At 35.3% G+C, this 15058-nt stretch overlaps 1 protein-coding gene across 1 annotated transcript; it reads left to right on the forward strand.

The window, feature by feature from the left end:
* Positions 1-4505: 4505 nt before the first annotated feature.
* On the forward strand, positions 4506-4964 carry LOC141640817 (uncharacterized). The gene has a single exon (XM_074449498.1). The coding sequence runs from the start codon at positions 4506-4508 to the stop codon at positions 4962-4964; it is 459 nt and encodes a 152-aa protein (XP_074305599.1).
* Positions 4965-15058: the final 10094 nt, after the last annotated feature.

Below are 15058 nucleotides of genomic sequence, written 5' to 3' on the forward strand. Positions count from 1 at the left end.
GAATGCTGCCATGGCTGACGGTAAGCTCAAGTACTTAACTGAGCCAATACCGGTAAACCCAGGCCCCAATGCAGGAGTTAACGAGTCACTTGCTTATAGTGACTTCGTCATGGAAGCGGGTGCGATAAAGAACGTGCTCATTTTTGCAATGGAAACCAATTTGCAAAGACGCTTCATTGCCCAAGGTGCAAACAAGATTTTCACCACGCTCACTAATGAGTTCTCAAAAGCACCGAGAATCGTTACTTATGAGCATACCTGTCGCTTCTTTGATGCAAAATTCCAGAAGGGCCAACCGGTTAGCCCACACATTCTCAACATGATTGAGAATGTCGAGAAATTGGAGGCACTTAATTGCAAAATCAGTGAGAGCATAGTCATTGACCGTATGCTTCATTCACTTCATGATGGTTTTGCCCTCTTCAGGGCAAATTACTACATGAATGACATGAACAAAAGTCCTCATGAGCTACACTCACTTCTCGTACAGACCGAGAAGGATATGAAATTGAGTGGGAACATGAAGCAAGATGTTCTCATGATTTCCAACAAGAATAAGGGTAAGGGCAAGGCTCATGGAGACCTAACTGTAGGAAAGCCAAAGTTTAAAAAGTCAGGAAACGGTAAGAGTGGGCCTGGTGAGACTAGTGGCTCACAAGGCAAGGCAAAGAGCAAGGGCAGTGACATTGAGTGCCACCATTGCCACAAGACTGGGCATTGGAGGAGGGGAACTGTCCCGTGTACCGTGAGGATATAAAAGCAGGCCGCGTCACTCCTGTTGGTATGTCATCTTATATTTATATGATTGAGATTAACCATGCAAGTTTCGAAACTTGGGTACTTGATACTGGTTGTGGTTCTAATCTGTGTAATCATTTTCAGGGCCTAAAGAACATCACACCTCTCGCAAAAGGTGATGTGGACCTGCGAGTCGGGAATGGAGCACAAGTTGCTGCAATCTCGAAGGGAACATACGTAATCCAACTCCCGAGTGGTTTTGAGTTATATTTATATAACTGTTACTATGTACCCAGTTTATCTAAGAACATTATTTCTGTTTCCGTACTTGATAAAGACGGTTTTTCATTTTCAATAAAGGATAATAGCTGTATTTTCTCTTTCAATGAAATGGTTTATGGCAAAGCAGTTTCCATGAATAGAATTTATATCTTAGATCAAACCACAGATGTATTACATGTGAATAATAAGAAAATAAAGGTTGGTGACAAAGATCAAACTTATCTGTGGCATTGTCGAATGGGACACATAAATGAAAAACGTGTAAAGAAACTCATCGAGAATGGGAATATTCCCGCATTCGAGTTTTCTACATTTGGCACGTGTGAATCATGTCTTATCGGTAAAATGACTTGAATTTCCTTCAAAGGTGTTGGAATGCGCGCTAGTGACCTATTAGGACTCATACATACGGACGTATGTGGACCTATGTCAATTACCGCTAGAGATGGCTATAGATATTTTATCACTTTCACGGACGATTTGAGTAGATACGGATATGTCTACTTAATGAAGCATAAAAGTGAGTCCTTTGAGAAATTCAAGGAATACCAGAATAAGGTTGAGAACCAACTGGGTAGAAAGGTTAAAGCACTCCGTTCAGATCGGGGTGGCGAATATCTTTCAAATGAGTTTGATCAACACCTTAAAGACTGTGGAATCGTTTTACAGTTAACTCCACCTGGAACACCTCAGTTAAATGGTGTGTCCGAACGGAGAAATCGAACACTACTTGATATGGTTCGATCCATGATGAGTCACACGGTAGTACCTGATTCATTATGGGGTTTTGCTCTTTTGTCAGCTGCTCTTATACTTAACCGAAGTCCGACTAAAGCTGTCGACAAGATTCCATATGAAATGTGGAAGGGAACGGTACCTAACTTGTCCTTTATTCGGGTTTGGGGCTGCGAGGCTTATGTCAAGTGGAGACACGAGGATAAGCTCGGCCCGCGATCGGTTAAGACATACTTTATTGGTTATCCAAAAGGAATGTTTGGTCATTACTTCTATTCGCCTACCGAACATCGAGTTTTTGTTGCGGCTAGTGCAACGTTCTTAGAGAAAGAAATTCTCGAGAACAAGTTAAGTAATAGAACCTTCGAGCTGTCGGAGATTCAAGAACCAACAACCGAGGAACAGATGGAGGAAGTTGTTCCTTCAACTGATGATACGGTTAATATTCCTCAGGAACGTAGGAGGTCGGGTAGAGTCTTTAATCCTCCAGACAGATACATTCGTATGGTCGAGGAGAATGACATTTTGCTCCTAGAGAGTAATGAACCCGCTACCTATAAAGGTGCCACGACCTGTTCCGACTCAAAGCAATGGCTTGAAGCCATGCAATCCGTGATGAACTCCATTTATGAGAATGACGTATGGGATCTTGTTGATTTACCTAATAAGGTAAAACCTCTACAGTGTAAATGGCTTTACAAAATAAAGCATTCTGTAGACGGGCAACCAGATACCTATAAAGCACGACTAGTGGCAAAAGGTTTCACTCAAGTGAACGGATTGCATTATGATGAAATTTTTGCACCCGTAGTTATGCTACGTTCCATTCGGATAATCTTAGCGATTGCCGCTTTTCATGACTATGAAATTTGGCAAATGGATGTGAAAACTGCCTTCTTAAACGGTTATTTGGAGGAAGAGTTGTATATGGTACAGCCCGCAGGTTTCATAGATCCTGAAAATCCTAAGAAAGTGTGCAAGCTTAAGCGTTCCATTTATGGACTTAAGCTAGCTTCTCAGAGTTGGAATCATCATTTCGACCAGGTGATAAAAGAGTATGGTTTCACTCGATCGGTCGAGGAACCATGCTTATATATCAAGTCGAGTGGGAGCAAGATTGTTTTCTTGATATTGTATGTCGATGGCATACTCTTGATTGGGAATGACATTCCTCTCTTATCTTTGGTAAAAGGATGGTTGAAGAACCATTTCCAGATGAAAGATCTGGGTGAGGCACAACGCATATTGGGAATCCGTATCTATCGAGATAGATCACGACGGATGTTATCACTGAGTCAGGAGTCTTATTTGGATAAGATTCTTGAAAGGTTCAGCATGACCAACTCCAAGAAGGGGAACCTTCTAATGACGTTTGGGATGCATTTGAGCAAGTCTCAGTCACCCACGACACCTGAAGGGGTTGAACGCATGAGTCGCATTCCTTATGCATCAGCCATAGGATCGATCATGTATGACATGATATGCACACGTCCAGACGTGGCATATGCATTGAGTATGACGAGTCAGCACCAACCCAATCCAGGTGAAACACACTGGGTCGCTGTTAAAAACATCCTCAAGTACCTACGGAGGACTAAGGATTGGGTATTGACTTATGGAGGAGATACTAAGCTTTGTGCAATCGGTTACGTAGATGTTAGCTTCCAAACGGATCGAGATGATTCGAAATCTCAGTCTGGATTCGTCTTTACTCTTAATGGTGTTGCGGTCAACTGGAAGAGTTCCAAGCAGGATGTTGTAGCAGATTCTACTACTGAATCCGAGTACTATGTTGCTTCAGAAGCAGCAAAGGAAGCTATATGGATACGTCAATTCTTACAAGGACTATCCGTAGTTCCTAGTTCGAATGACCCAATCACTATCTATTGTGATAATAGAGGTGCCATCTTCCAGGCTAAGGAGCCTAAGTCTAGCAACAAGTCTAGACATGTACATCGGAAGGCTCACCTAATCCGTGATTACGTGGAGCAAGAGGAGATAGTGATTGATAAGATTGCTTCGGATGCGAACATCGCGGACCCTCTCACTAAACCGTTGAATTATGATAAGCATGTAGGGCACGTTATTTCCATGGGAATTAAACGTGTTCCTGAGTTGTAGTAGTTGATTATGAATTCGATACATTATCTTTTTCATATGCTATTTATAATTTCATCGTTTTATTATAATATTTTGTTTTTCATGTGGATTGTACGACAACACTGAACGCCACAAAGTGAACTGAATTACATTATATTTGTTTTGGTCCGTAATCGCCTACATGAGCTGATAACTCTGGCTATTATTTTGTGAAGTTGATTAATGGTGGGTTCAACGAGCCATAAGTCAAACAGTTGGCTGATCGATCACAGATGCGAGTTATAACGATACCTCGTAGGACAAAAATTGTGACAACGTAATGGAGTCCTAAATGTTTAAAATCATTCAGTGCCAGGTCATGGATTGGACGTCCATTGTGTTCCTAGAATCGATTATTTTGACTATCGATTGTCTCTTGAGATTAAGGCAGGTTTTGGGTGACTTTGGTTTCTTTCTCATGGTCTGCCGTAATAGGAGGCTAAGAAGATTTTTTCTGGGTCATTTCATACTGTGCTTACATCTGCAGGATTCGAGTTGAAGAAAATTTCCAACCTTTATTAGGATTAGTTATTTCTCAGGGCCACTCGAGGAGTTGTAACTGAAATGCATGGCCATGCTCGAATGATGATTCGTTTATCAGTTAAGTGAACATGGGGCATCTTAAAGTTACCAACGTGACCCTACAAATGGTTGACCGGACAGTTAAGTGGCCTCTAGGTGTATTAGAGGATGTCCCTGTTAATATAGGTAAATTCATTATACCTGTTGATTTCATTGTGTTAGATATGGCTGAAGATACTCAGATTCCTATAATCTTGGGTAGGTCATTTTTACATACTGCAGGGGCTATTATTGATGTCAAACAAGGACGTTTGACTCTCAAGGTAGAGGATGATAAGGTAACCTTTAATTTGGCTAGCACGCTGGCTAAGCCTATGATAGAGGATACATGTTATGCTATAGACATTGTAGATGAATCTATGTTTTATTATTGGACGAGATCCCTTCTTCGGGACCCGTTAGAAGCTTTGATAGCTCTTCATGATTTTGCAGATGATGTACAAGTTGATTACATGACGATTAAAGCTGCTCTAAAAGGTAAGGAGTGATGGTGAGCGAGTCCTTGTTCACTCCATCAGACACATTTATAATCTCAACAAACAATTAGATAGTGGTTGAGTCAAGGTCAATTCACCGGACGATGTGCTTTGGGTTCTAAGCCTATCTATCTCAATTTATGCTAGTGTCACAATTGGTTTGGGTTGGAGTTGGTGAGTCTAAACTAATGAAAGCAATAAAGTAAAATAAGCAATAAATTAAAAGATGTAAACAATTGATTAAAGGTACTAGGGTATCATGGGATCATAAGGGAATCATGGTAAAGTAGCATAACTGAATCATATAGATGCAAGCAATTATTATTGTTGGAATCAAGTTAATATATCTCTTACAATTCCCAGAGGAAACTTAGGTCTCGGAGCCGAGTCGGTCAAGACTTTACAACACCTACAAGTCGACTTGGTTTTCCCTATTCATGGTGAGATAACATAATTGAGTCCTAGGAAGGTTTGGGTCCCGGAGCCGACTTGGTCAAGACTGTACAACGTACACCTACAAGTCTACTTAATTCTTCCTAATCAACTATGTGCATGGTCTAACAAGCCTTGAGTTGGTTTATGTCTTACAAGTCTTGTTGAAAGAATAAGAGAAACATGCTAGGTTGTCAATCAAGCATTTCATGAAACATGACATGTGCATAAGTTGGAAAATAATAAGCAAGCATTCATATGAACTCATTAAGCATAAATCTTTCCCATGATTAACTCCCCTAATCCCCCCCCCACTAACCCTAACTAGGATACTACTCACTTATTATCATGGAAGACTTGTTATCAATGGTGTCAATCATCTCAACAAGCATAAACATGATGAAAGAGTGAAGAAATAAGCAATAAAGAGTAAAGAGTAAAGAGATTATACCAATATTAAGATGAAGACAAATGGAAAGCAAAGAATAATAGAAGAGAACTTGATTGATTGATGAACAGTTGTCAATTCTCCAATAATAACCCAATAATCTTCAATTACCCAATAAGAAATCTTGAACAATAATTAAGAAAAGATTAAAGTGTAATTTGTGAAATGATTAATCTGTTCTAATCTACTCCTAATGAGAGCTTTGCCTTCACTAAGAGGGCTTATCCTTTTGATTATTACAAGTAAAGTATATATAGTAGTACAAAGATTAGGTTACCTAAGGGCTTAAATGACGATTAGACCCTTTTAAAGAGGATTAGAGCCTTGCAAGTCCTAGAAGGAATCCCACATCTTGCCTTTGATCGGGAGCTTAAACCGCAGGGAGAGACGCTCGCCTTGTGCTCGGGACGCTCAGGTTGATCATTGAGACGCCGGGTCTGAGCTCGGGACGCTCGGATTGTTGGTCAGCATGGTTTCCTCTTCTTTGACGGCCTCAAGATCCGTGGGATCGTTGAGGGGTCGTGGGGGTCTTCATCATTGCCCATTTTCTTTGCTTTATTGACTTAGGCCTTTAGTATTGCTCTCCTCTCTGGTGCTTGATCGTTATATGTTATCAATTTAGCTTCATTTCACTCCATTAGGGCATGCTTAATGCTCTTCTCCTACAAAGTGTTAGAAATCTATATCTCATTACTTAACATATTCATATATGTTCTAATTAATTTAGTCATAAAATTAATTACAAATCTTATGCATGCAAATAATAATAAAATTAGAGAAGAAATCGTTTTCTCACAATATAAATTTCGGTCATCATATGGGCACCAACAAGATCTCCTTCTTGTTAGTTCTTGAGCTTTCCAATAATGGATGAACATTTAAAAATCCCAAAGTAGAAATTCTCCTCTTGATTGCACCCAAGACTATCCCTTATCCCCACTAAATAATATTAACTAGATATTAGTTTAGTAGTTTACCTTAAAATTGATTACTAACACTCATATATTACATTAATAATTTTAGTAATCTTTTTGGAACAATTTGAATCAAAAACTCATCTTTTTGATGAAGAAGAGGATGAATATGTATGAGAGAGAGTATTCATGAGAAATGAATGGTGGTGTAAGAATGATAATAGAAGGAACAAACACTACTCAATTATGAGTAGTGTGGCCGGCCAACATGATGCCAAAAAAGCATCTTTGCTTTTCTTTTTCTCTTATCAAAAATATAGGTGTGTAAGAAAGTGGTGTAGGTTGTAAGGCTAGTCAAGAGTAGCCATGATTACATCTTATTTTATCTCTTAAAATAAAACAACCACAATCCACCACACATCCACCATTTCGGTCCACTTATATAAAATGGACTACCATTTTATTTTGTCAATTTGTCATTTGTCACACAATATGTCTCATGTAGTATGCTACATGTTATTAATTAATTTTAATGCATATTTATCTCATAAATATCATTTTATGAATTAATTAAATTACATCCAATAATTTGACCAGTGATACTTGATCACATAAATAAAATGGGTCATGTAATTATATTTCACAATATCTTGTAATTATAATTAACCATTCATTCCTATCTCTATTGTTTCTCAAACAATAAATAATTTTAGTAACAAAGCATTTTATTACTAAAATAAATCTTATTTAATCCTATTACAATAAGATATTTATTCTCTCTCACAAATCGAATTGTTCAATTTTAAGGAATTGATCAACTTGCATCGTCATAAAATTAATCAACTTTATAGATAAGGGCATCATCCTTTAGGTGTGACCTTAAGGGATCACCACCACCACCGTCCCACGCGATAACGTCAAACTCTAGCAAGCCAATCGTTACCGATTAATGTTGATCAGTTGACTATATAATTGAATCATCCCTTACGTATTCTTTATATGAGATTTAATAATGATATTTAAATCATGTGATCGCACTATTGTTGAGGACACATTTCCCAACAATCTCCCACTTGTCCTCGACAAGTGTGCGTCACCAATTCTCTTGTCCTATTACTATCTCCCACTCAATGCAAGGTGTCTTTCGGGTCGTACTTGCAAGTGATCATATCGAGAGTGGTTTCCTCGATCTGGAGAATAACTGATTGACCGGATTTATCTATCATAGATACCTTCCGAGCGTGGCCACGCATTTCCAGTTCATTACTCCTCGAGTGGCCCTGAGATATTGTTTTAACCCTGACAAGGGGGTGGACAATTCCTATCGCACTTATTCCCTTCGACTAGCCACATCCATCATAACCCAAAATATGCCCATTTGACCCCATTTACGAAGGTCGTAGTAACACAAATCAAAGCTAATCTGAAACTGTGCCATCTTAGGCGAACAGTCTTTAGTCAAAAGAATCGACTCATTAGAATACTATAGTAGCTCTCGCCACGACCAGGCTATATAAATTTGCCAGAACTCTATAAGCGGTCACTGCCCGACAAAGTGTTCCTAACAGTCTGCCTATGTGATCGACTAGTCATCTCACATGACTCTATGACACTTGAACTTGCCATCAATCGCATCACACTCTAGTCACTTCGAGACGTCACCTCATACAAGTGACTATAGGCGAATACAATGCTAATCCGTGTTCACTTTAACGGGGTTCAATGTTGTCTCTACAACCCGTTTGGATGTAACAAAGTATAAAAGGAGTTTTAAAGTAAAAACTCGAACGACAAATGCGATTATCACATGTGAATAGTCAATGCCTGATTACTACTTCATATTCTATAATCCAGTTTAATCTTGAATGTAGTTGTTCATCTCAATTTAATTGAAATGACATGACTCATCATGTTAAGCCTATGAGAAGGCTTTGGTTAGTAGGTTTTATCAACTTCTTGTACCTTACTCAACCCTACTACATACTCGTTTTCCTTTGTAATGTATACATTTGCATTACAAAACTTTCTGAGTACGTGTCGAGATTCAATCAAGACATAGGTCCTCTAGCCTAAGAATAGCTCCCACTATTTTCACAGTGTGCGGGACTCATCCTCTTGCACATCTCATGATTGCAAGTGTACTCAATTTCTGTTATAAATATCTCTCATTGTTCTTTATTGCCTAGAACAATTCTAGAAAATCTACTTCTTAATTAACATAGCCACAATGGTATCTTAACCATCCTAATGTGTTTTGATTATGGTTTTGTCGGAAATCATGCGCAATATCAATTGTCAATTGTCAATTGTCACTTGTGTAACACCCTTACATAAAATTGCATCAAAAACACTTTGCATTATATCCTTAATGCTTTTGCAAGTACTTAAGGGTAATCTTTATGGCTTACTTGGTAAAGATTACTTAAATTCGATTTTGAAACAATTCATCATACTCAAAGTATATGAAGTGTTGTACATCATTACTTATTTAATTGATCCGGCAGCGGAAGCAAATGGAAACAATCAAATATGTTCAATTTAATTGAACTAGTCATGAATCTTATCAACATAAGACTTCATATTGACGCTAATATCATGTGGATTTATCTACATAAATCTAGATATTAAAGATGTATTTTAATACTCCATAAGTCTTAAATCATTCGCAATGATCAATATGTCATCCACATATAAGACTAATTAAAAATTTCCGTGACTCCCACTAAACTCCATGTATAAACACAACTTCTCGACTTATCGAGAAAAGTTTTATAACATGATCAAAACATTGATTCCAACTCATTGATGTCCTACTTAAGACCCTCTCTTAAGTTTCACATTATCTTAGGATTGTAAGAATTTATAAAACCCATGACATGTATTCAATACATTCCTTCTTTTGAAGAAGTGGGTTTTAGATTCACTTGTTGTATGTATATCCTCATAATGAAACACAATCCCTAAGAAGATCCAAACAGACTTAAGCATTTCAACTAGTGCAAAACCCTTTGCAACCAATCAAGCCTTGAAATCTCTCTTTATTAGTGCAAAACCCTTTGTCACTAATGAAGCCTTTTATTTCGGATTTTCATGGCTCTAAGCCTTGTATTGAGTTGTGACTTAAACACTCTCATGTAAGTCATATGTTCATTACTTTCCAGAAGTAATCAACTTGAATCAAACAATTTCTTTGTAAGTTGTAAGCTCTTTAGTTTCTTAAAAGTAACATGAATTCATCATCTTTAACAAGTGACGACTTTAACCTCTTAGGTTTACACAAAACGTCTCATGTAGCCAAGAAAGACCAGTTTCTTGCGACATAACATTCTTTGTGGCTCTTTGAATAATTTCTCCCACTCTGTCTTCTAGAAATAAACTTGTATTTTAGAAAGACAGCTTCACGAGCCGCAAACCCGTCGTACTCGTGATATTTGAAAGGGAAAAATGAGCATTTGTTTCTTGTGAAAACTTACAAATATGGTACTCTTCCATTTCATATCTCATATGATTCGTTTTACATTTAGTGGAAAAATAATTTATACAAAATGATAAAATCCCCAAAAGGATCAAGTAACTCAAACTAACTTGATCGAAGTCCAAACCATATCGAATATCGTTTGATTTCTTATCCAACCACACATTATTCCATAATGCGTGCTAAGAGAGATTAACTTGTGATTCTAAATCACATTTACTTTAGCTTATACCAAAGTCTTCACTTTGATAATCCCATCACGACTAAATCGTGATTCTTTGAACACTTTGAACTTCTTCAAAGATTTCTTTATTTTTCTTATTAAGTGAACATATTAGCGTCAACTTAAATCGTTGGTAAAAGAAAATGATCAACCTATTTTGGATCAATGATTTACAACCTCAATCTCCTTTTCAATCAAAAGGCACGAGACATCTTGCTTTGAATACAAGATACGTATATACCATTAACAATCTAATGGTTTCAAGAGTACTCGATAACTCTTTGCGTTAATCATTCCAGAATTTAAGGTTTAATCTTGGGTTACCAACTAGAGTCTTGTATCATCTTCATGATATATCATTCTAGTTTGGTTTAGAATATAATCACCTTGATAATGGGCTAGCCATACATCAAATCGTGGTGTATAGGGTCACAAAAGTGAAACCTCTTTTGTATCTTAACAAGTTTGTATTCTTATTTTGAGTTTATGTACTTAATAGTCACAATTAAGTACAACTTTAAATCCAAAAACTAGATTTAGTACACAATGACTCTATCTCTCGACTTCATTGTTGCTAGTCGTCATATTCTAATCATCCTATGTATCAAACATAATGATGAAAACCACCACCGGTTTCTAATATTGACGAAGTAGTACTAGCAAAATGTATGTCAATTAAATAAATAATGAACTAAGTCTTATTAGATGTCCCACAACTAACTTGCTTATTCTTTGACAACTTGGGGTAGCTTCCTTTCTAATGTCCAACATTTAAGACAATGGAAACTTTATCGGTCGGGATTGATAGGTTTAGTATTGTCATTCTCAATAACGTTACTTTTAACATTACCTTGTATCAATTCCATTCTATTTTTACTTCTTAAACCTCGTCCTCATCTTAACGGTTTAAGAGAATGCTCCCACTCATTTGAATGAGTCTTTGCTTTGAGAAGAAAAATTGAATTCATGAAGATCACTCTTCATTTGTTCGTTTTAGTCTTAAAACTTTCATTGAAGTGGTTGCGTTATTTTGGTCAATTACGAATTTTTGACAAATCTAATTACCAAAACAATATATCATTTCAAGGTACATAATTCAATTAAGTATATGAAAAACAATCCATTGTAAGTAGATGTGTTTGTCAAGAATCAAATACCTGTTTGATAATGAATAACTTTTATCTATACTCTTTACAAGAGATCCTTAGCAATGGTTCATTTGAGGTTTTAGAAGCAAATTCATATTTGTCATTAGTTACGATGTTTTAATGGAGATTTTGAAAAATCGAAATGATATCGTATATGAATTGTGGTAAAGAAATAGAACAATATGATAACGGAATAATGAAAACAAAAACATTTGTCGTTATAATAATACTTGTAAATAAGTAAAACATTTACATAGTGACCTCTACCCAACTATGATAAATGATTCCAAGATCCAAATTCATATTAACTTGGGCACGGTAGGGCCGATGAAACCCTTATCAATATAACTCGGTGGATTAACGCTTTAATCGATTCTACTTCTAAAACTCTTGGTCGATAAAATTACATTAACATTTATCTTTAGCCCGGAACACATGCGACTACGGTCACGAATACTTCCGTTGAGCTCAATCCAAATTTCGAATAAATGTGTCCATGATCCAAATCCACATCAACTTGGGCACGGTAGGGCCGATGAAACCCTCATCAACATGAATTCGGTGGATAGACATTTATCACCCACTTCCCCTACGTAACAAGGTTTGTACCCCGGTAGGGCCGAGTGCACTCCCTCATGAAATAGGTTTTCATGGTTTCTACTTTTTGGTAAGGCTAAGTCTCAATTGTTTATTTTAGCGAGAGGTCATGTCAATTTATTATCTATCACGTTTTAAGTGAACTAAAGCGTTGAACTACGATAATTATAATTGACACGGTCGATATACTCGATTAAAAGATAATGCATGTTTTAGTTATGGCGATTTAGCGATGCATGCGACATATAAATAAAATGCAAAGCATAAATTAAATCCTAGTATGGCCTTTCTAGAATAGAAAATCTAATTAAATATTACATATTCGGAAACCAACTCCATTGGTCCCTTGAAATTCGGTTATGGCACGCATCTCGAGGTAACACCGTCTTTATGTATCGCCTTCTTGAGTGACACCGTCTTCAAGGAACTCCGGAATAAATAAATTACATAACAAATTACATAATTTCCTATTATACATTTGTAATTAAAATAAAATAAATCTATTAAATTACAAAACGGTGATACGAGATCACAATAAATCACAACCGAATCGATATTCCCATACATTTCGGGTAATACCAATTAAAAACTAAGGCCATACTAAGTAAAATTACATAAAATAAAATTACATAAAATAAAATTATGACAATCATAAATAAAATGCAGCAGTATAATATGTATGAACATGCCCAATTCTATGCTAAATCGCCTTTAAGGAGCCAATATCGTATATTAATCGGTTTTTACGGATTTACGTGATTCAACCTTTTAAAATCACAATAATTACATAAATTCATATTTATGCACAAGTTAATTACCCTAACCTCTTAGAATTCAAAATTAGTCTCCACTAACTATTTGACTATAATTAACTTATATTTCTTAAAATTGTTCATTAATGGACTCAAAATTACAATAAAATGCTATAAACTCCAAATAAATCATAAAAATTTCAAATAAATTTGAAATTTGAAATTTAAACTCATGAACATTCTGGAAAAATACCATGACACTCATAATGTTCAAAAACTTAGGTTAAAAATTTCGTAAAATTATCGGAAAAACTATGTTGCTGTTTATCGGATTTATCAATAAAAATCATAAAAACATGAGAAAAATAATATTCATCAACTTCTCAATTTTAGATCTGAAAAAGATAATAAAATGCAACATGTGACGTTTTTCCGTAGTCATGAAGTATGTTTTAGAAATTATTCACTAATTAAGTCACTATTTATGCTATTTTTCATCAAAAATCCATAAATCATGCATGAAGACTTCATTATAGCCTATTTATTTTACACACATCTTGTAAAATTTCATGTGACAACATACTAAATTTATATGACCAGATTCGAAATATTTCTCATATTAACCTATTTTTCATCTAAATCCGATTTTTAACATGAAAAATCCCTATTTGAAGCATAAGAACTCATAAAATTCTAAAACTTTCTAGATCATCTAAAAATAATATATGTGAAAACATATCCAAAAACCACCTGAAAATTCGAAGTTTAGCTAATTTTCGTCCAAAAATGACATTTTTATCATAAAAATCACATTTTAATGCCAATATAATATAAAATGAACAATAAAATCCATAAATTAACCAAAATATCCTAAATACATTTTAGGATCAGAAACTTTAATATGCATAAATTAATTTCGTGATATATCATAATAACACAAATTTATAAGTTTTATATGTTAATCGTATAACTCGGAAAAACTATAACCGATTTTCATGCAAACAACCTTGTGCTCTGATACCACTTGTTAGAAATCTATATCTCATTACTTAACATATTCATATATGTTCTAATTAATTTAGTCTTAAAATTAATTACAAATCTTATGCATGCAAATAATAATAAAATTAGAGAAGAAATCGTTTTCTCACAATATAAATTTCGGTCATCATATGGGCACCAACAAGATCTCCTTCTTGTTAGTTCTTGAGCTTCCCAATAATGGATGAACATTTAAAAATCCCAAAGTAGAGATTCTCCTCTTGATTGCACCCAAGACTATCCCTTATCCCCACTAAATAATATTAACTAGATATTAGTTTAGTAGTTTACCTTAAAATTGATTACCAACACTCATATATTACATTAATAATTTTAGTAATCTTTTTGGAACAATTTGAATCAAAAACTCATCTTTTTGATGAAGAAGAGGATGAATATGTATGAGAGAGAGTATGCATGAGAAATGAATGGTGGTGTAAGAATGATAATAGAAGGAACCAACACTACTCAATTAAGAGTAGTGTGGCCGGCCAACATGATGCCAAAAAAGCATCTTTGCTTTTATTTTTCTCTTATCAAAAATATAGGTGTGTAAGAAAGTGGTGTAGGTTGTAAGGCTAGTCAAGAGTAGCCATGATTACATCTTATTTTATCTCTTAAAATAAAACAACCACAATCCACCACACATCAACCATTTCGGTCCACTTATATAAAATGGACTACCATTTTATTTTGTCAATTTTTCATTTGTCACACAATATGTCTCATGTAGTATGCTACATGTTATTAATTAATTTTAATGCATATTTATCTCATAAATATCATTTTATGAATTAATTAAATTACATCCAAAAATTTAACTAGTGATACTTGATCACATAAATAAAATGGGTCATGTAATTAGAATTCACAATATCTTGTAATTATAATTAACCATTCATTCCTATCTCTATTGTTTCTCAAACAATAAATAATTTTAGTAACAAAGCATTTTATTACTAAAATAAATCTTATTTAATCCCATTACAATAAGATATTTATTCTCTCTCACAAATCGAATTGTTCAATTTTAAGGAATTGATCAACTTGCATCGTCATACAATTAATCAACTTTA

Source organism: Silene latifolia, chromosome 2 (assembly GCF_048544455.1).
Source record: "Silene latifolia isolate original U9 population chromosome 2, ASM4854445v1, whole genome shotgun sequence".
Classification (NCBI taxonomy): domain Eukaryota; kingdom Viridiplantae; phylum Streptophyta; class Magnoliopsida; order Caryophyllales; family Caryophyllaceae; genus Silene; species Silene latifolia.

Coding starts and splice junctions, on each gene's coding strand:
- LOC141640817 (XM_074449498.1), top strand. CDS start 4,506: ATGGGGCATCTTAAAGTTACCAACGTGACCCTACAAATGGTTGACCGG.